General features: G+C 41.6%; 1 protein-coding gene across 14 annotated transcripts in view; it reads left to right on the top strand.

Moving 5' to 3' along the window:
* Positions 1-19,198, top strand: part of myom1b (myomesin 1b) — a 28,384-nt gene extending 9,186 nt beyond the window's left edge. For 3 of the 14 annotated variants that reach the window (XM_085763295.1, XM_085763287.1, XM_085763288.1), the window contains 31 exons: positions 1,146-1,287; positions 1,882-2,081; positions 2,251-2,304; positions 2,436-2,560; positions 2,651-2,834; positions 2,918-3,092; positions 3,179-3,300; positions 5,721-5,738; positions 7,470-7,666; positions 7,758-7,884; positions 8,653-8,837; positions 8,937-9,051; positions 9,435-9,591; positions 9,669-9,775; positions 9,864-9,908; positions 10,010-10,146; positions 10,275-10,419; positions 10,845-10,904; positions 11,193-11,260; positions 11,381-11,494; positions 12,038-12,097; positions 12,348-12,435; positions 12,520-12,558; positions 12,661-12,766; positions 13,455-13,618; positions 13,829-13,865; positions 14,105-14,127; positions 14,558-14,613; positions 14,731-14,946; positions 17,941-18,082; positions 18,161-18,686. In XM_085763295.1, coding sequence (XP_085619421.1) covers positions 1,146-1,287; positions 1,882-2,081; positions 2,251-2,304; positions 2,436-2,560; positions 2,651-2,834; positions 2,918-3,092; positions 3,179-3,300; positions 5,721-5,738; positions 7,470-7,666; positions 7,758-7,884; positions 8,653-8,837; positions 8,937-9,051; positions 9,435-9,591; positions 9,669-9,775; positions 9,864-9,908; positions 10,010-10,146; positions 10,275-10,419; positions 10,845-10,904; positions 11,193-11,260; positions 11,381-11,494; positions 12,038-12,097; positions 12,348-12,435; positions 12,520-12,558; positions 12,661-12,766; positions 13,455-13,618; positions 13,829-13,865; positions 14,105-14,127; positions 14,558-14,613; positions 14,731-14,946; positions 17,941-18,082; positions 18,161-18,387 — 3,635 coding nt within the window. In that variant the 3' untranslated portion in view covers positions 18,388-18,686. Of the gene's footprint in view, positions 1-1,145; positions 1,288-1,881; positions 2,082-2,250; positions 2,305-2,435; positions 2,561-2,650; positions 2,835-2,917; positions 3,093-3,178; positions 3,301-5,720; positions 5,739-7,469; positions 7,667-7,757; positions 7,885-8,652; positions 8,838-8,936; positions 9,052-9,434; positions 9,592-9,668; positions 9,776-9,863; positions 9,909-10,009; positions 10,147-10,274; positions 10,420-10,844; positions 10,905-11,192; positions 11,261-11,380; positions 11,495-12,037; positions 12,098-12,347; positions 12,436-12,519; positions 12,559-12,660; positions 12,767-13,454; positions 13,619-13,828; positions 13,866-14,104; positions 14,128-14,557; positions 14,614-14,730; positions 15,120-17,940; positions 18,083-18,160 lie in introns of those variants that run through there. The other 11 variants (XM_085763301.1, XM_085763298.1, XM_085763297.1 and 8 more) reach the window with 7 other exon arrangements.
* Positions 19,199-19,748: the final 550 nt, after the last annotated feature.

The raw sequence follows: 19,748 nt of genomic DNA, 5'->3' as shown, positions 1-19,748 counted from the left end.
CTGACATTTCAACTGCAACCCAAGTCAACAGAAGGTAAATGCAGCCTGATACCCCCAGCTTTCCTCCAGCTTTGTTTTTATCGTCGTATGTCATCAGATCAAGGTCAAAGTCACAACAGCGTGTCCTCTGGCACCTGACGACAAAACCACTTGTAATCGCTAAAGTGTATGAATGTGAATGAGTGGTTTTAAATAGGATATGTCTAATAGAGACCCCACAGAGTGGCAACTCCCTGGCATCTGTTTGAATACTCTGGAAAAAGTGATCTGTGAAGCTTTGCTGTCTTCGGAGACAATCTGACCTTTGAACGCTTTCACTTATACAGGGGAACCATGTTGAGTATGAAGTAAGCTAGAAAATAGATCCTGCTATTCCCCTGCTTCAGCTCAGGGTCGCGCAGCGAAGGAGAGGCCAGGTACAGTCTCCATAACAAAAGGCTATATACAGTATGCCCGGCTTCTCTCGGTCTATTCTCAGAGAGCTCAGCTGGGGAATGAGTCTGTGGCTGTGAGCTCAGATAGATACTGTAAATAAGTGCTTCAAGGAGGAACAATAGGCTGCCACTTTCCTTACTGCTCTCTATGGCTTCCTCTGTGAGCCAAAACACTTATAATTATCCTCTCTCTTATGTCATTGAAGCCCTCTGTTAATAAATAACATATGTTGGATATTCATTTCATGAAGTTAAATTCTTCTTTGTAATTGCAGACACAGTTTTGAAGAGTATAAGTAAGATTTTGCCTTATGCTTGTAAAGGTTGTACAGGCTATGGTTGTACAGGCTACAAACACACGCAAATATACTAATACATGCTCTGACTTTATGATGCAACTCCTTCTGGGTGCCCTGGTTTTACCCTTATGTTTCTTTAAGAGTCACCTCTCTGATCCCCTTTCACCCAGGGGAGGGCTACTGCTAATTCTGTCCTCCTGCCACTGATTGCTCTCAGCTCCTGTTTGACTTGAGGACCAGAGACATTCCTGGCATCAAGCCCTGTAGCTACACAGTTAAAGACAGAGCAAAACACACATATAACAAGAATTAAACGTTGTAGTTTGGGTTACTATTAAATGCAATAAGAAAAACATTGGAACATTAAAAGTGGTCATGCATGTGGTGGTTTTGTTTTTACTGTGTGTTTCAGATGCTGATGCGGAGGTTCAAGGAGCTCCAGGTGCCCCTCTGGATGTTCGCTGTCTGGATGCCAACAAAGACTACATTATTGTCACCTGGAAGCAGCCAGCTATTGATGGTGGCGACTCCATCCTGGGCTACTTTGTGGACAGGTCAGTCAGTGTTAGTCTGACTTTTAACACAGCGAAAAGTTGGTTACCCAGAAATGGTGAACTAAATTAAAGCCTCCAACAATGTATAAAAATGTATTTGTATAAAAGGATATTTTTATGTTATTTTTTATTATAAAAGACAAGGTGCTATGTCAATGCATCAAAGCCATCAGCCCACAAAGAACTGTGCATTGCAAATGAGCAACTGGGCCTTAAAATGAGCCATCGGGACATTTGTAACTTTATGATGTCATAACAAACCAGTCCCTGCTCTCCACCGAGCCCTGCCAGCTCAAACACATTGTTCAACCTTGTGGGATTTGTTCTCTCTGAGGGTTTACCTAAAATCTGCTCTTTTTTTATTCAGCCACTCAGAAAACAGTCAGAGCCAGTCAGAAGAGAGGCCCAGAGCTTCCTCTTTTCTGATTGGCTCGCTAATCTGTTGTTACTAGAGCTCCAGAGAGAAGCTAGAGAGAGGGGATGTGAAAAAACAAACAAACATTGAGATGGATTTTGTCTCTTAAAATCATGAATATATCTCTTTATGAACACCTACACCTAATATCAGACAGTGTAAATATATATAATATACAGGTGTGAGGTTGGAACCACCCACTGGATCCAGTGCAACGACACCCCAGTCAAGTTCGCCCGCTTCCCTGTGACTGGCCTGGTGGAGGGTCGTTCATATACCTTCCGCGTGCGTGCTGTCAACAAGAGTGGCATGAGTCGCCCATCCAGGGTGTCTGAACCAGTAGCTGCCATGGACCCAGCGGACCGCGCCCGTATGAGAGGTAGAACCAGGATCAAACACACTCTGACACTCCTATCCATACTCTAAGAGCCATATAATAATATTAAAAATACTTTTTTTCTCATTCAGTTTAATTTTATGAGATTAGACGAAAAATCGAAAACTAGAAAATCTTTGATGATGATGTTGATGATGTATTTTACGGTCAGGTACTTCTGCCCCCTGGACTGGACAAATCATTGTCACAGAGGAGGAGCCGGCAGGTGGGAAATCTCATTTTTTATATGAATTATATTCTCTATGATATGATACTGTGACAAAAGGTCGTTGGTGGCCGAGGTTTCTGCAGCCCAGCTGCTGTTTTTACATTCTCCTTCCATCTTTTGACCATCAGAGGGCATTGTTCCCGGCAGACCTCGTGAACTAGAGGTGACAGAGGCCACCAAGAACTACGTGGTGCTGAGCTGGAAGCCACCAGGAGAGAAAGGCCTGGAGGGTGTCATGTACTATGTGGAAAAGGTAAATTATACCTTTTAAAGATGCATCTGCAACTTAAGCTGGTGTATCAGTGATGGATGACGCCCTGACCCCTGCACCCTTGTTTGTCAGTGTGTGGCGGGCACAGACAGCTGGCAGAGGGTCAACACAGAGATCCCGGTCAAGTCCCCTCGCTTTGCACTGTTTGATCTGGCCGAAGGAAAGTCCTACAGCTTCCGTGTCCGCTGCTGCAACTCCGCAGGTGTCGGTGAACCCTCCGACCCGACCGAAGCCACAACAGTTGGTGACAAGCTTGGTGAGAAAACACACAAACTTACACACACGTGTCATTGAAAGCAGCAACAATAACCCTAAAGTGTACATTGTTCTGTTCCACAGATATCCCATCTTCCCCATCCAAAGTTGTCCCCACTAGAAACACAGACACATCGGTTGTCGTGTCCTGGGAAGCGTCCCGTGAAGCCAAAGAGCTGATTGGATATTACATCGAGGCGAGTATTGTGGGCAGCAACGTGTGGGAGCCATGCAACAACAAGCCTGTAAAAGTTACGAGGTACTGACAATATTCTCCACATTGGAGTTTACATTATAGTAAAAGAAAGTGTTGCCACCGTCACAGCTGATCAAACATGTTTCCAGGTTCATCTGCCACGGGCTGATGACAGGAGAGACGTACGTGTTCAGGGTGAGGGCAGTGAACGCTGCAGGACTCAGCCAGTTCTCCCAGGAGTCTGAGCCCGTTGAGGTGAAGGCTGCTATTGGTGAGTGAGATGAAGTCAGAGGATACTGGGAATCAGTGGTGTAGTCTCGTTTTTTTTTGTGGGTATACTGCTTTTTAGGTGGGTAGACTGTTCATACTTGTATCACTGGTGGTTCTCAAACTTTTTTACATCAAGGACCCCAGAATTGACACAAATGAACCCCCATTGGACAAAATTTTGAAGCAAACACCAGAAATACACAAACAATCAATGTACGTTTAAATTAGGCGTACATTTTGAAAGATTATAGAGAACATTCTGGAAAAAAGTGGTAAGATTTCTAAAAAAAAAAGAAAAGTTTTTTAAAAAATTGAGAAAATAATTCTAGAAAAAGTGAAAAAATGGTAAGATTTCACAAAAAAAATTAGAAAAATGTGGTACAATTTCTCTATCAAAAAAAGGGGCAAACAATAATACAAAAAGGGGTAAAAAAATTCTTGAAAAAAATAGTAACAAGTAAAAAAGAAAAATTGAGAAGAAACTGGTAAAATTTCTAAAAAAAAAAAAGAAGAAAAAAGAAAAAAAAAAGCCAAAAAACAATTTTAAAAAAAAGTTTAAAAACTCTAGGAAAACAAGGTAAAATTTAAAAAAAAGTTGGGGACCCCCTTGAACCCTGTCAACCCTTCCACTTTGAGAACCACTGCCATATACTTTAGTTAGATAGTTTTGTTGTACTGGGTATAGACCTACTGAAATATTTATGCATTTTCAGTGGGTATACTGAGTATACCTGAATGTCATAGACTACACCACTGCTGTGAATTTCACTTTATCATGTTGTTTGTCTACTCAGATTTGTGACTTAGAGGAAAGATTCTCCTAAAATCACTTAAATAATATATGTATAATGTGCTCTATAGAATTTGCCCATTTCTAGGTATTTGAACACTGTATCGTAGCCTGTTATTGTTCTCTTGAGATGTGTCTTCAGATGTTTTCACCATCAGCATCTACACTCCCACACTCTCTCCACCACTCTGTCACCTTGAAACCTTATTCTGCACTGACTTGTGCCCCACCCACCCAACCACCCTGCCACCCAGCCACATCCACCCCACCACCCCACACACACATGCCCCCCCCACCCTCCTCCTCCTCCTCCTCCCTGCGCAGCCTGAGGCGGGGTCAGGGTCAGGACTTGTAGACCACCTCTAATTTGGGTCGGGTGCGATCCAATTCAGCGGTTGTTACAAACTCGCCCGGTATCACACACCTGCACCACCACCACCATTATCCCTCACCTATCCTGGGCACAAAACGTGTCGGCAACCCCAGCGTGGTGTTAAAGGTACCAACACACACCTCCCCCATCCCACTAGTACCCCGAAACTTACTGAGTTTCTCTGTCATAACCTCTCTCCTAGCTACTAACCTGGCATTGGCATTGCTTTGTTGGATAATAAAAAACATTTTGATGACTTGAATATACATTATTTACAAGTTTAGTCAAAATAAAGGTACACTTTGACACAAAAAATTCTTAGGAAGCTTGTGAGTTTGGCACTAAATGTAGTCAATTGTTTCACTGACAAATGATGACTGACCAAATCTAATATAATTTCAGTTATTTTCTGTGTAACTATGGGTTAAGGCTTTTTCTAAATTCTGTGAAATAGTAACATCATGAATATATGACTTCACAGAAAGTTGAAAAATGATGATATTGAATAACATAAACTATGCACAACAAAGCAAATCTGCCATTGTTATATCTGTCTGTTATATCCTCTGCATCGCAACTTACACCTCTCAGCTTTTGGATGTCACTCATTCACTGACCGGCTTTGTGCTGAGCAGCATGCTCTTGTTTCCCTTTTGAAATACACTTAGTAGGAATGCCAATGGATTTCCCTGCACACTTACATAAGACATTACCAGGACCACTAGTACTAAAATAAACTCTATTTTCAATATTGCATCTTACATTCAGGGAAAAAATAATGAGGGAAACAACATAAAACAGATAAAACCAGTTACACTCAATCATAAGACTTAACACTTAACACACTTTTGAGGGAAAATATATGAAGTAATGAAATCCATTGGCGTTGTTACTGAAGTGAAGTGTGATTTCATAAAGGGTTGGCGCAAAGCCTGCCCACCCACACACACTGGCTGTTCTACTTCACACGCCTGCATGTTCTCATGGTCCCAAATGAGGCCGAGCAGCCTCCACACATGGATGTCACTCTCTGGTCATCTTGTCTTCATTTTTCCCACCCAGTCAGATGAAGACATTTTACTCAACTTGATAGGCTGATATGATGAATATTGCTTTCTTGTGTTCATGCCTGTCTCTTGTTTTTGCATTGTCAATGTTGTGTGACTGTTGGAGTAAGAGCTGTGACCTGTGAATGGATCTTATGCTTGTTTGTTTGTTTTTTAAACCCTCTTCTGCTTTTCTCTGCTAACTCCTGTAGGGGGCGGCATCCCTCATGGTGTGTTGCCGGAGATGGGGCCGGGGGGTAACGTGGGCCGACTAACTGAGCACAGGCCACGCTGGACGGGCACGCATGAGACTGTCCAGTCCCTCCCTGACACTATGCAAAAGTGCAATAAAAAAGCTCAGGCTGACACTGAAGCCAGGGAAGGGGCCGGGGCGGCTGGCAAAGGCCTCGCAGAGCCTGTGGAGAGTAAAAACAAGGGGGGCAAAAGAGGCAGTGTGTCCTGGGCCCCTGACCTGGCAAAAGACCTGGTCTCAAAGCCTGTGTCAGGCTCAGTTTCTAACTCACCCACTGACATAGTCGCAGCTGCACACTTAGACCCAGTCACTGCTGAGGCTCAGGACGGGGCTGTAGAGGCAGCCAGCGGGCCTCAGGCCAGGCAGACACGTAAGTTCTCTGCTAATCTGGAGACGGCGAGGCCGAGGAGAGAGTCGACAGGTGAGCACCGGTCACAGAGACAAATCAAACTGAACACATCGCCATCCCCCCCTCAGGATCCATTAAAGGTGTTCAGAAATGGCCGTTTCTCCTGTTTGTCGCGCCTCCTTCTACGAGTTTCGACGAGTTGCCGCACGAGTTTACCCGAGTAAGGAAAACAATTTTGATTGGTCGTTATCGAGCGGGCGGGATATTCAATGCTTGGGACGAGACCGAGCTCGGTGTGTGTGTGCGTGTCTCAGACGTTTGATTGACGGATGACGGATCCAATATCAGTGGCTGATGAATCGTGAGAAACGTGACGCATAATTTGTGCGCCTGCATTATCCAATGCGAAAAAAAACTACCCCACTTTCACCCGGATTTACTCGAAAATAGAATTTTGCACAAAGTTTGGCCTACGTTGTCTGATAGATGAGTTATTACACTAATTATATGACCCATAGTGGAATCAAATTCATTTTTCTTTTCTGTACACCTTTAAAGTCTCCCACCCTGACTCTCATAATAAAAATACGAATTTCCCATTTTCATACTCAAAACAAAGCATTTAAAAATCTAAAATAACCAATAAGCAGGAGGTGAAGTATGGCCTACTGGTATTCTTTTCTTTAAGGTAAGTCAATGTCAAACACCACTGAACTTTAACTCAACACAGCCACGCTTGTCAGTAGTTCAGTTGGCCGCCACCTTCCCCCTCACACCCGCCTCACCCGGTGGCCTGGTGTCAGTTACCTGGCACCTCTGGAGCTGCCACTGCTCCAGATATTACCCAGAGCGCTTGTAACACACACACACACACACACACAGCTGTATATGACTATGACAGGAGCCAGCCGATCCCACCCTGTACTTGAGAAGTGGGTCATCTAGCAAACACAAGAGCAGGACACTGCTGATCTGAGGCCTGTTGGGTAGACGTTGACCTCCGGGGCACTTTGACTAAATAGAGGAGGGTATCAAGTTCACGTGACTATTTGTGTATGACAGGCCGATTTATTGTCACCATGTTACGTGATTCTGCTTTTGGAGAGACCTTTTACACACAGTCACTGAAATCACTGTGTCCTTTGTCTGCATTTAACCTTTCAAATTATAAGTGTAAAGGAATAGTTTGATGTTTTGACATTTAAAATCATTTCGAAAGACCAAGTTTAAATTAATGTTAACAGCTGGGTAGAAGCATTAGAACATATCACCTCACCGTAGTGCTTCAGTTTCCCATTACATCACCCGGTTCCCCCGCTGAGGCACTGTGGTGTTAATTGGACTTTTCTGTCATCTCAGCCTCCCCTACTCCACCCTATGGCATCAGCGTGCTGGAGTGCGTGCGCGACTCCATGGTGTTGGCCTGGAAACAGCCGACCTCCATCGGCGGGGCTGACATCACCGGCTACTTTGTGGATTACCGTGAGGTCATCGATGGCGTGACGGGCAAGTGGCACGAGGCCAACATCAAGTCTGTCACCGAGAGGGCCTACAGAGTGAGTGGATAGGAAATACTAGAGGAGATGTGGTTGAGGTTTTACAGCTCAACAAGATAACGTCATGGTGGACAAAACTTTTGTCTTCAAGGTGTCTGACCTGAAGGAGAACAAGAAGTACCAGTTCCAGGTGCGAGCAGCCAACATGGCAGGTGTCGGCATCCCATCGCTGCCCAGTGACACCTTCCTGTGTGAGGAGTGGACCATCGCTGTTCCAGGTTGGTTGGATGTTATTGGGAAGCATTATGGGAAATGTCAGTTTCAGTGTTCAGTGAATTTTCCCCCATTATTAATGGTTTGCCCATTTCTTTTTTATGTACCACAAGCAGATCCCTCAACTTTATGGAAGTACAATAGGCCTACTATACAGCTAGAGTTTCAGTTTAGGGATGATCACACAATCCAAATGTAACATGAACTTCTGCATAGAAATTATGCAAAGTACTTTGATGTTATGTTAATTGTACTAAAATCAGAGCGTCTCAAGTCTTGGGGTCAAGTCCTCAGGGCCGTTGTATAGGGGAGAAAGGTGATGATAACTCTAGGGGCCCAGCGCCCAGTAGGGCCCACAAAAAAACCCAGTAGTCTAATCTTTGTATGACTGAATTATTCTGCATAAGACCCTGACTAATACTAGTAATGCTGCATTAGCATCAAAACAAAGTAGGCTAAATAAAAAATGATAATACATACGTAGTCTAAGAAAAAAAGTGGAAAAATCAGGGGCCCACTTTGGTATTCTTTCAGGGGGCCCAGAATTCCTAGCAACGGCCCTGCAAGTCCTGGACGCTTTCTTGGTTGCTGTTGGATAGATTTGGCAATGATATTGTAATGGTCCATAAACAGAAAATATGTCTCTCTTCTTCACATGAAATAAAAGAAAGGAAGTTTTCTTGTTGAACTAATTGTCATCCAACACATATAAATCATTTGAACATCAACAAAACAAAACAAAGCCTAAATGTTTTTGCACATCTGGACCACAGGACCTCCTCATGACCTGCAGATTAGAGAGGTGCGAAATGACTCTCTGGTGTTGCTATGGAAACCACCTGTGTACCAGGGCCGTGACCCGGTCAACGGCTTCTACATTGACATCAAGGAGGCGGACGCACCAGTGGAGGCGTGGAGAGGAGTCAACAACAAGGCTACAGAGAAGGCGTACTTAAAGGTTGTCATCATCATCTCCTCCTCTTCTCCTTCATCTTCATCCTCACACACGTTTTCAGCGGCCGGAGCGTCATCTCGTTCTTTTCCTTTCATTTTACAGATTAAGAATCTGAAAGAAGGAGAGACGTATGTGTTCCGTGTTCGTGCCCAGAACAAAGCTGGCGTTGGAAAAACGTCAGAGGTGACAGAGCCAGTCCTGGCTCTGACCAAACCAGGTAGGAGAAACAAAGATGGCGACCATGATGAGTGTCCTCCAGATCAGTGGTTCCCAACCTTTTTTGGCTTGTGACCCCTGCAGTCACGTGATTGCAGCCGTCAATCAAGATGCACCACCTCAAATATTTTATGCTGCATTTAAACTCGATAGAATACAGTTGGCTAAGATTGTGTATGGTGTTTTTAATCATAATTATTAAAAAAAATGTGTTAAAAAAAAAATATCAGTAATTTTTTTAATCAATTAGACATTTCAGGCGACCCCACTTGAATTCCATGCGACCCCACGTGGGGTCCCGACCCCAAGGTTGAGAAACACTGCTCCAGATCCCCACAGTGTGACTTCATCTCCGTTTGTCCCTTTCCCTCGTTTCTGCTTCAGGCACCAAGGAGATCGTTGTGGATGTTGATGATGACGGTATTATCTCCCTAAACTTTGAATGCGGTGACCTGACCCCCGATTCCAAATTTGTGTGGTCCAAGAATTACGAGGAGATCACAGACACCTCCCGCCTGACTGTTGAGACCAAGGGAACCAAGTGAGACATGTGGACATTTGTGAAGTTGGGACACTTTTATTGACTTTCATGACTAATAATACTGAGTCTTCTTGCAGGTCCAAAGCAGTTTTCAACACTCCTGATGATGAGGATGTTGGTATCTACTCCTGTCTTGTCACCCACACTGATGGTGCTTCAGCCAGCTACAACCTCACTGAGGAGGGTAGATACATGTTCCAAGAAGTTAATGTGATATACTTCTCTTTTTTTTTTGCTTCATCCTGTTGTTGAATCTTTTCTTCTGTTGTTAGAGTTGAAGAAACTGCTGGCGATCAGCCACGACCACAAATTCCCCAGTGAGTGTATCAGCTTCACATCCTGTTGCTGCTGTTTTGAAGTGTGTCACGGCCTGGACTGGTTTCTAACTCACTCTCACTCTTCTCACCCCTCACACTAGTTATTCCCCTGAAGTCAGAGTTGGCTGTGGAGCTGATGGAGAAAGGCAGAGTTCGCTTCTGGCTGCAGGCAGAGAAGATATCGGCTAACGGCAAAGTCGAATACGTGTTCAATGAAAATGTTCTCAGTCAGGGGGAGGTCTGTAGGCAACAAAGTCATTTACATGCATTATATACGTATATGCACACAGTTTATAGTAAGCATTTTTTTGTGTGTGTGTGTTTTACGGCAGCTGAGGCTGAAAATGTTGAACTTCTGTTTTGCAGAAATATAAGATGAACTTTGACAAGAACACCGGTGTGATTGAGATGATCATGGAGTCTCTGACTCCGGCCGATGAGGGCACCTTCACCTTCCAGATGCAGGACGGGAAAGCAACCAACCAGTCCAGCTTGGTGCTGATAGGAGATGGTATGTTGAAACAGTGCAGTGAAAACAAGACTTGTCTGGTCCAAAATTGTATCGAACTGGGTTTCACACAATACTTAAAATAAAATCTTTAGTTGATCATTAGTTTTTTGCGGATACTTTTTGGTATAGAAATATAAATTATTGGTAATTACAAGTAATTACTTATTATTAGTGCTGCAAAGTAGCTTTACAACCTACTGGTCATGTTTCAGTTGGAAGTGATGTAACTCCCTTTTATGAACACTAGATGGCAGAAAAACATTTAAGAATGCATTTTGTAAAAAAATAAAAAATAAAAAAAAAGCTAAGAAATTCATTCACATTCATGCTGTCAGATATTTTTAAGTAACAGATAATAATCACATGGTTAAATTAGGAAACATGAAGTTTCGTTGAATCATAAAATTTTCTCTTTTTGTTTTCAGTGTTCAAGGCGCTGCAGAAGGAATCTGAGTTCCAGAGGAAAGAGTGGTTCAGAAAGCAAGGTACAGGACACACATGGTTACAACTTAGTGAAATTGTCATATTGATTCTTGATCTTGCAATAAGTTATTTTTTGTCCTCAACAAAACATAAAAAATGCAATCACAGTATCATAGAGCTCAAGGTGGTATCTTTAAATGTCCAATGAACAGTCCACAACCCAAATCAAATGGTTTAAATGAATATCCGATTATCAAAATATTTTACTGTTTATCAACTAATTGATTAATCATCTAAACATTTAATCTCTGCTTTAATCATTCCTAATACACCTGCTGTGTTTGCTGCAGGTCCTCACTTCATCGAGTACCTGAGTTACGAGGTGACTCCAGAGTGCTGCGTGGTGCTGAAGTGCAAGGTGAGACACTGTTGTTGTTGGACAAACAGTCATTTTCCCTGCTGTCAATTCTCAAAGCACAAACACTACAGTATGAATGTGTTGATTTTTCCCACATTCCTCTGCTGCGCTGCCTTTCAGGTGGGCAACATGAAGAAGGAGACCTCGGCGCTGTGGTACAAGGACGGGCGCGAGATCAAAGCAGACGAACATCTGGGCTTCTCTGAGGGAGTGCTGAAACTGGAAATTGCTCAGGTGAGGAGATGAGAAAAGACCGCCGTGTGAAGTGTGACCAACATATATATGTGTGTATATTTCTGTATAGTATAGTTGTCACTGAATTCATTGATGACTTCATATATGACTGTAAACGGTGGAATCCTTGCTCTGGTTATGTCTATACATCAAAAGTGTATGGATCCTTCCAATTTTATGGGCTTCTTTGATCTTCAAGAGTAACAGGAAGTAAGTGAACAGTCAACAAAGGACTGTTACAACATTTATTCTTTTTTTTTTTTTTACTAATTTCCGTAGGGGAGTTGAGCATTAACTTTCCTTAAAATAAATCATATTATAACAAAACCATTCAAATAATTCACACTAAATTCCAGGACGCCGTTGTCACTCTCTCTGTCATCCTCTCACCGACTGTGTTTGCACTCTGTCCTCATCCTGTTTCACACCAGTCACTCCCATCCCACTGTATCGTCTCTGTCTGTCCGAGTGGCGCACAGTGGCATGCCATCACTGCCGCCCGTATAACCAATAAACATGATGTCACATGTGTCCCCATTTCAGCGCGACTCCCCTGCAGACACAGCCCACAGTGCCGGCGACGTAATCTGGAGAAGACTAAAAGTTGGGATCAGTTTTCTGTTGTCATCATGGGCCAACGGCCGTGACTGGTTTTGAGAATGAGAATGCTTTTTAAAATCGATGTTTGTTTGTTCGTTTGTCTGTTGGCTTTTTTGCTTTTGCGTCATATATCTGTTTTCTGCAGCACCCATAGCAGAAGAGAAAAGCTTGCCTTTTCAGATGAATACATGTCATATTCCTTACAAAATGTTGGTGATGATGCAGAATCTGACATCCCCGCTTCCTCCGTCAGATCTCCAAGAAGGATGCTGGGGTGTATGAGGTGGTTCTGAAGGACGACAGAGGAAAGGACACTTCCACACTGAACCTGACAGACCAAGGTACCTGCTAGTGGTTACTGTATGCACAAACACAGTCAGAGCCTGAATCCACCAAATATATCACTTTTTTTTTCTTTCTTCAAGGTTTCAAGGACTTGATGAACGAAGTTTTCAGTGTTATTGGTGAGCAGAAATATTTCCTCCCCAAAGAATATCACAGCAAATTTCTTTTAGATTTTCTCTTTAGATATTTGAATGAGCTTTTGCTGTTTTCTCTACTTGCAGCCAATTCCTCCACTCCTCTGAAGATCACAAGCACAGATGAGGGCATCAGACTCTACACCTTTGTCAGCTACTACAACGATTTACTCCAAGTGACATGGCAGTACAAGTCAGTTCTCCAGACACATTTATACATAAGCAAGCATATATATTTGTGTTTACCACTAGTTAAAGCAGAAGTAAGCGTAATGTTTGTGTTAATATAAGTCTTAAATAGTTATATCTTCCGACAGCAATCACTTATATAGAGTGTTTGGTCTGAAACACGGGTCTGTCAGTCACTCTGCTCTGCTGTAAGCCGAGGAGAAAACTTTCCTTGTATCCTACAACCTTTATCCAATGAGGAGAGAGAACGACATAAAGGGGCGATCCTCTCTGTGTGTGCAGCCAAGGGATGTGCGTGCATGTGGTGACGTAGGGACGAGGGCGGAGACTGCTAACTCCATCGGCTGACAGGAAGTTAGCTAAAACGACCGGATCACTTACTTATGCTTTAATTACTATATAAAGTTTTATTTCAAGCTCTCTATCTCCTGTTTGTGTTTTTTAAGCAAACGTATTATTATTTTAAACAGTTTCACATGTCGTGTTTCCATTGATGCTTTTGCACAAAATAAGTTCCTAATGGATAAAGCTATTTTGAGTTTGTGTTAAAGAACAATAATTATGAAGATATTTTGTAATATAACGTATTCAAGGCCCTATGAAGAAATTTAATTGAAGCAGTGCTCAAGTCTAATACTAAAATAAACCCTGTGTCTTCTGACATGCCTCTGTGTGTGTCGTCTCTCTGACAGGGACTCAGCCATCGCCTTCTCTGACCGTATAAAGAGTGGAGTGGTGGGAGAGCAGCTGTGGCTGCAAATCACCGAGCCCACAGCGAAAGACACGGGCAAATACGCCATCGAGTTCCATGACGGAAAGGGTGGCCTGAAGAGAACTGTCGATCTGTCTGGTCAAGGTGAGACCAGTGTATTTCTAATCTCTTGCTAAGCCACAGTGCGATCATACTCACTACATTTCATGACCTTAAATGGACCTGTACATTGTTTTGTGGTATTATAATTATTCAGAATATTATATTTAAGGACAATATCAAAATGCATTTAAAAAACTCACACTTAGTCAAGAAAAATGATTTAGATTCTTACAACTTGTTTTTGTTTTGCAGCGTTTGACGATGCTTTTGCAGAATTCCAGAGACTCAAGTAAGTTCCTCTGCTTCATGAGGAGCCTGTTTCTTATTTCTTATCTTTGTGTAGTGACGTACGTGTTGTACTGTGCTAAACACATGTGCAGTGCTGTTTGTAAGTGTGAACCTATGTTTTCCTGGTTTAAAGGAAATACGTGATGTAGTGCTGTCTGCATGCAGATTGAGTTTTAGCTTTCACTTCTGATTCTCAGCACCTTTGACCTAATTTACTCTTCCTTGTTTTTACCTCCTCAGAGCTGCTGCTATTGCAGAGAGAAGTAAGTAACACTGACTTTACAGTGAAGCCTCTGTACACTTAGTCATCTGTGTTTGACTGTTTTTCGGCCTAATGATGAATCATCATGAAAACTGTCAGTTATACTCTTAAGATATGTTAAAAAGCTATGATTTTATCGTAAATAAAACTAAAACTACATGCATCTTATTCTGTCCAGCTAATCTTGGATTTCCCTTGATTAAACAAATTACTTTTAATGCAACAATGCACCAGACTACATACAGGAGATATTAACAATATAACAATCAATATAGAAATTAATGTAACATTAAGATTTTGCAGTTTTGATGACTTGCTGTATTGCAGTGTGGTCACTTACTTGATGATGTTGCTTTCGTTTTGATTAAATTTGTTCTACATTTATCTATTTTTATTGTGGTTATTAAAAAAGAACACATTGTTTCTTTCAGACCGTGCTCGAGTTGCAGGAGGCCTGCCTGATGTGGTCACCATCCAGGAGGGCAAGGTAAAGTAGTTAAGCTGAGTGTGGCCTGGACATTAGCAGTCACATGGAAGCAGCTGGCAGTCGTTCTACATGCTTAAATGTAATTATTATCACTGTGATGTATTGTCCGTCCATCAGGCCCTCAATCTCACCTGCAATATCTCGGGCGACCCCGTGCCAGAGGTCACCTGGCTGAAGAACGACAGGGAGATCACATCCGACGACCACATCATCCTGAAGTTTGAGTCAGGCAAGTTCGCCAGCTTCACCATCACCGCCGTGAACACGTCGGACTCTGGAAAATACAGCATCCTGGTGAAGAACAAGTACGGCACAGAGAGCGGGGACTTCACTGTAAGTGTGTTCATCCCTGACGAGGCGGGCGGCAAGAAAAAATAAAAGCGGTCCAAATCTTGTCGTAAATATGTATAAAAGAAAAGCACTGGAAACAGTTCAAGGAAAAAAAAAAAGTTTGAGGACGTGTTAGATGTTTGTGTAGAATAAAAAATTCACTCTTGTGGTGCTAACTCTAAACCTCTAAAATAATATCTGATAGTTCAGAGAGAAATCCAGACATCTGACTCCCAAAAAATACCCAAAATATTACTAGTGCAATTTTAGTTTTTGTTTGTGTAAAGTTGTGGCATGCAGACGGGAACATGTTGGTATCAATATTACTCTGTTTGCTTTAGAGGAAAAAAATGAAACATTATTTAACATAGGGAGGCCAAAGATAGTAGTTTATGTTGATCGGATGCAACACTAAGTCAAAGAAAACCATGAACTGTCTTTGAAAAAGCCATGTGGATGTTTTATTTGTTTTGTTTTGTTTTTTACATGTTTTATCCCCATTTGCCACAGATTATGTGGATTTCACTGCTGAACACAAACTGAAGCTATTAGCCACTTGTTAAACAACAGTAGGTACTTACGAGCAATGACTAGTCTTCTTAATCACTGTCACATGTAGCAAGTCCTCTGGGTGGTGTGTTCAGTGCTGGTGGGAATCCAGAACGTCGAGAGTTATTGGTCAATAGTTTCAGTCATGAATTATCAACAACAGCTTTAATGGTGTGTTTCCAGTTGTCAAGTCTCCACAAATGACAGTTTTTTCTAGGCCTGTCTGTCTCATGTGGTATATATGCCATCGAAAGTTGTTATTGAAACAATCATTATAAAAAAAAAAACAGACAAAAGTAGGCCTTTCATTTCTAGATTTCAGCTAGCTAGCCTGTTGGTTGGAAATAGTCTCTCCAACTGCAACAAAAATTTGTCATCCTCTTTGTTTTCTCAAATAGCAGACTATGTGTCCACTTTTAATGTGTTAAGAGAAGGCCTCTCAGGTGAAGACTACTAATGTATTTGAACAGCAAAACACAAATTAACATTGTTCTCTAGCTTTTAGCTGTTTGCTATAGGAAGCTAACTAGCAGATACATTGTTACTCGCACTTCTCTACAAAAAGCATCCCACCCTTTAAAAACAAACATGAATTTATGTAAACCCACAGAAATAAAGCAGCAGAGGTTCACAAAATGTGTTGCAAATGGACTTAAACATGGTTGTGCAAGGAAATGTCTCATTTCATTAGATGTTACATTTAGTCCTGTTATAGTTTTTGTTCCATTTTATTCACAATCACTCTGAATGTTGTGATCATGACATCACGTCCACTGTATCCCTGTCTGTAGTGAACACTGTCTACTCATAATTATTGATGTTATTTACCACTGTTATCACATCCCCCTCCATCTCCACCATCAATGGTTATAATGTCTCCTTTATTCACAATGATGATAATGATACCACTGTAATGAAGACTGAGATCACTGTTAATACCAAACGGTAGTCATTATTGCTTCACTTCCTATTCCCCTGTTTCTTGATGAGACTAATAAAAACGAGCATGTACTTCCCCACTTCCTCCTCCTCTTTGAGTTGTCTCACTTTGGTTTGACCCCTCCACCCTTCAGCTTTTCACTATTCACTCTCTCGTTTCAGTTGTTTCTTCCCCTTTTCACTCCCAGTCACCATATCTGTATAGACTCGGACTCCCTGAAGATCAACCACCAGCATGAAGACAATCCCTCCTTTCCCACTTTCTACTGTAATCAAACCCTGATCCAAATATGTGTTTTAGTACTGTGACAGTGCGGTTGACTGGTGATGCATTGGAAACAACAATTATGTGAAATTCACGTCAAACTAACAGAGCATCACAGTCAAGCTCAGCTGAATATAATGGAGAGAAAATGAATGCTGTTTCCCCTTATTGTCCATAGTCACCAGCATCCAGCTGTGCAATCATACAATAGAAATACTTTATATGAGGAACTTTTTCTGCAGAATATACTTTAAATACTTGACAATCACACCTTAGACAGAATGTAAACTCTCCCAATTCGCCTAGACTCCTGTGAACGTGGATTAGCAGGCTTCTATTTAGGTGCACTGACTGGAAATTATAGATAATGTATGTACACCAAGAGTGTTTTTATAGTAGCTCTGAAGCCCACAAAGAGTTAAAGGGGCACACCACAGATGTCTCATGTTAGAGTAATTTCACTAGTCAATGTTCATAGATGGTATTTACCAGGGAGGGTTTGACATCGAGGACTTGTTGGAAAGTTAAGAGCTCTGCTGTGAAGTATTTTGTGAGTCTTCAACTTTATTGAAGTGTAATATGCCTACTAAACCACCAGACAACTAATATATCAGCTGATTTTATAATGTTTTTAATAGCACAGCAGCACTATCTGACAAAACCTCTACTGTTTGGCTGTAATTGTAACTAATTGAGACCAAGATAAAGAAGTAATTATGTAACAGGGGCATTTACAAATTACCTCTTAATCGCATATCTTTATATAGCACCATATCAGTGAGCCTTTAGGAATAGTAGCTGGGTTATACTGTATATATTGTGAACAGTATACAGTGCATACAGGGTGTCCTTTTTCAGCTTCAGCTTCCTGAAGAAACCAGCTGTAATGAGTCAAGTCATGTTTATTTATTTAGGCCAAAATTTGTCTCAGGGGGTTTTACGATTTACAGCATGTGATACCTCTACCCTAAGATCTTTGGCAGCAGTACCCTGCACTGTGTTTAAGCGCAACAAATTTATATTCAAATTGGTTATAAAAGCTGAAGTGAATAGATTACATATAGCAGCCTATAGGTTTTCATGTTTGTGCTGTAGTCAAGTGGATTACTTTGGCAATCAGTGATTAGTCTGACCTCATTGCACCTCTTGGGTAAGTAATGGAACATAAATCTTTGGCTGATGGTTGAGTCTGATTACAAAGCCAGTGTTTTTGTTTTTGCTTACCCACATTTGTTTCCTTTCAGCTGGAGATCATAGAGGGGACGCCTGACCTGGGGGTGACTTCATACTGGACAGATGCAGATGGAAATGTGGTGTTTGGTCCAAGCACCCCGAAGGAAAAGATGAAAACCACAGTAACTGGAACAAAAACACAAAAGCGAAAGGGTGAGAGGGCAGCATTACAGCATGGTGTAATTTTGCTGCGACTGAGATATGTGTTCAATAATGATTATTCTCTTGCAGAATCTGTAGCTAAGGCCCCTCCGGTGGAAAAGGAGGAAGGCAAGAAAGACAGAAAAAGTCAGAAGTCAGAGGAGCAGAAAACTGAGATAACAGCTGATACTGCTGCACAGCCCAAACCAACAACAGAGGATGCAGGAGAAGACTCGACCGCCCCATCAGGCACAGTGAAGGCGCCTGAACCGGAGGCTGAAACATCACATGAAACACCTCCCGAAAACACTGAGTAGCTCTAGTTTAGATAAGTGTTACTGTAAGCACTCACATACATATCCTGTAAGTTTGTTGTATGCTTTTATATCCACTGTGATAGACATGTTTATCATAGACAACCTAGATATTGCATTTTCTCTTGTCAAATATTAATGATGATAATATTGCATAATGCAATAAGGCATATAGCATGTTACATTACTACTATAACCACACAGCATAGACTGTTTCTACTGTTTGTACTCTTTTTGATTTGGATATTTTGTCTACTGTGCTTATTCATCATATTTGGTTGAATAAAGAAGATGTTGAAATAATAATTGCTCCATAATAAATTGTCCCACTTGTTAGTAGAGAGGATTTAAGAAAATACAGAGTGACACAGGCTCAGAGGCTTACAGAGGCACAATACTCTCTTGTTGGAGGGAAGTACAAAGCAAACATGAGGAATTCTTGAGGTGAAACAGGGCAGAATTAATTCAAATCAACAGGTGTAAAGGTTTTAGCCCTGCAAGGAGAACAGCAGCTCCTTAAATGCACACATGAATTTATCCTTGTATTTTTAGTGTATTACAGTTTAGTCAAACAGTTTTTTCATTGAGCTTAAATCCATGTTGAGATGTAGGTTTGAATTTGACCTGGCTTGGTTGTATTATACTGTGGCCTGACATATTTTGGGACATACAAAAGCACATACAGATCTCGACTACCTACTGTAAACCCTTTAGTGATATGTAAAATACACATTTTAAAGTCAAACAAAGACACAGACTTTTGTGTGACAAGTTCCTCAGTCTCTGAAATGTATCTGTAAAACAGCTGGTCATGAGCTAGCCTGACTCAGCTTTTGTTTTAGGAGGAAATGAAAGTTTCTGCTTCCCCTCCAGAGCCCGTGGTTGGTTCACTTCATTTGTTCCTACCTTCATTCATTAGTCTGCCGACACAGTGTCCTTCATCTGTCAGGTTTTAGAAACACCTACAGTATGCTGCCAAATATCGGCCCAGCTGAACCGCTGAGGAGCAAATCCCTGAAAATCCATCACCATCTGCAGGGCTGCTGCTGCTAGCCCTGATGCAGGTGGTGACCTCTGACCTTAGAATGAGAAAAATGCACATTGCACAGTTCTACTGGAGTGGAGGCTGATATTTGTTTGCAATGTAATGTGTTCAAATTTATGTCTGACAAATGCTAAAGAAGGTGGAGAAATCAGGACCATACACTGTTCATAATAAACAGTAAAATTTTGTATACAGTCTATCTGCAGTGACACTTGATCCTGTATTATGACTTTCTGTTTTTTAATTTTAATTACCTGAGATAGAAAATACAATCTAAAAAAAGTCACAATTATCTAAATATTTACTATTTTAATACTTT

The sequence above is a fragment of the Trachurus japonicus genome, chromosome 20, assembly GCF_045865225.1.
Source record: "Trachurus japonicus isolate A0001 chromosome 20, Traja_1.0".
Lineage (NCBI taxonomy): Eukaryota > Metazoa > Chordata > Actinopteri > Carangiformes > Carangidae > Trachurus > Trachurus japonicus.
Note: the sequence above shows the minus strand (reverse complement) of the source record. Positions and strands in the feature narration are given on the sequence as shown.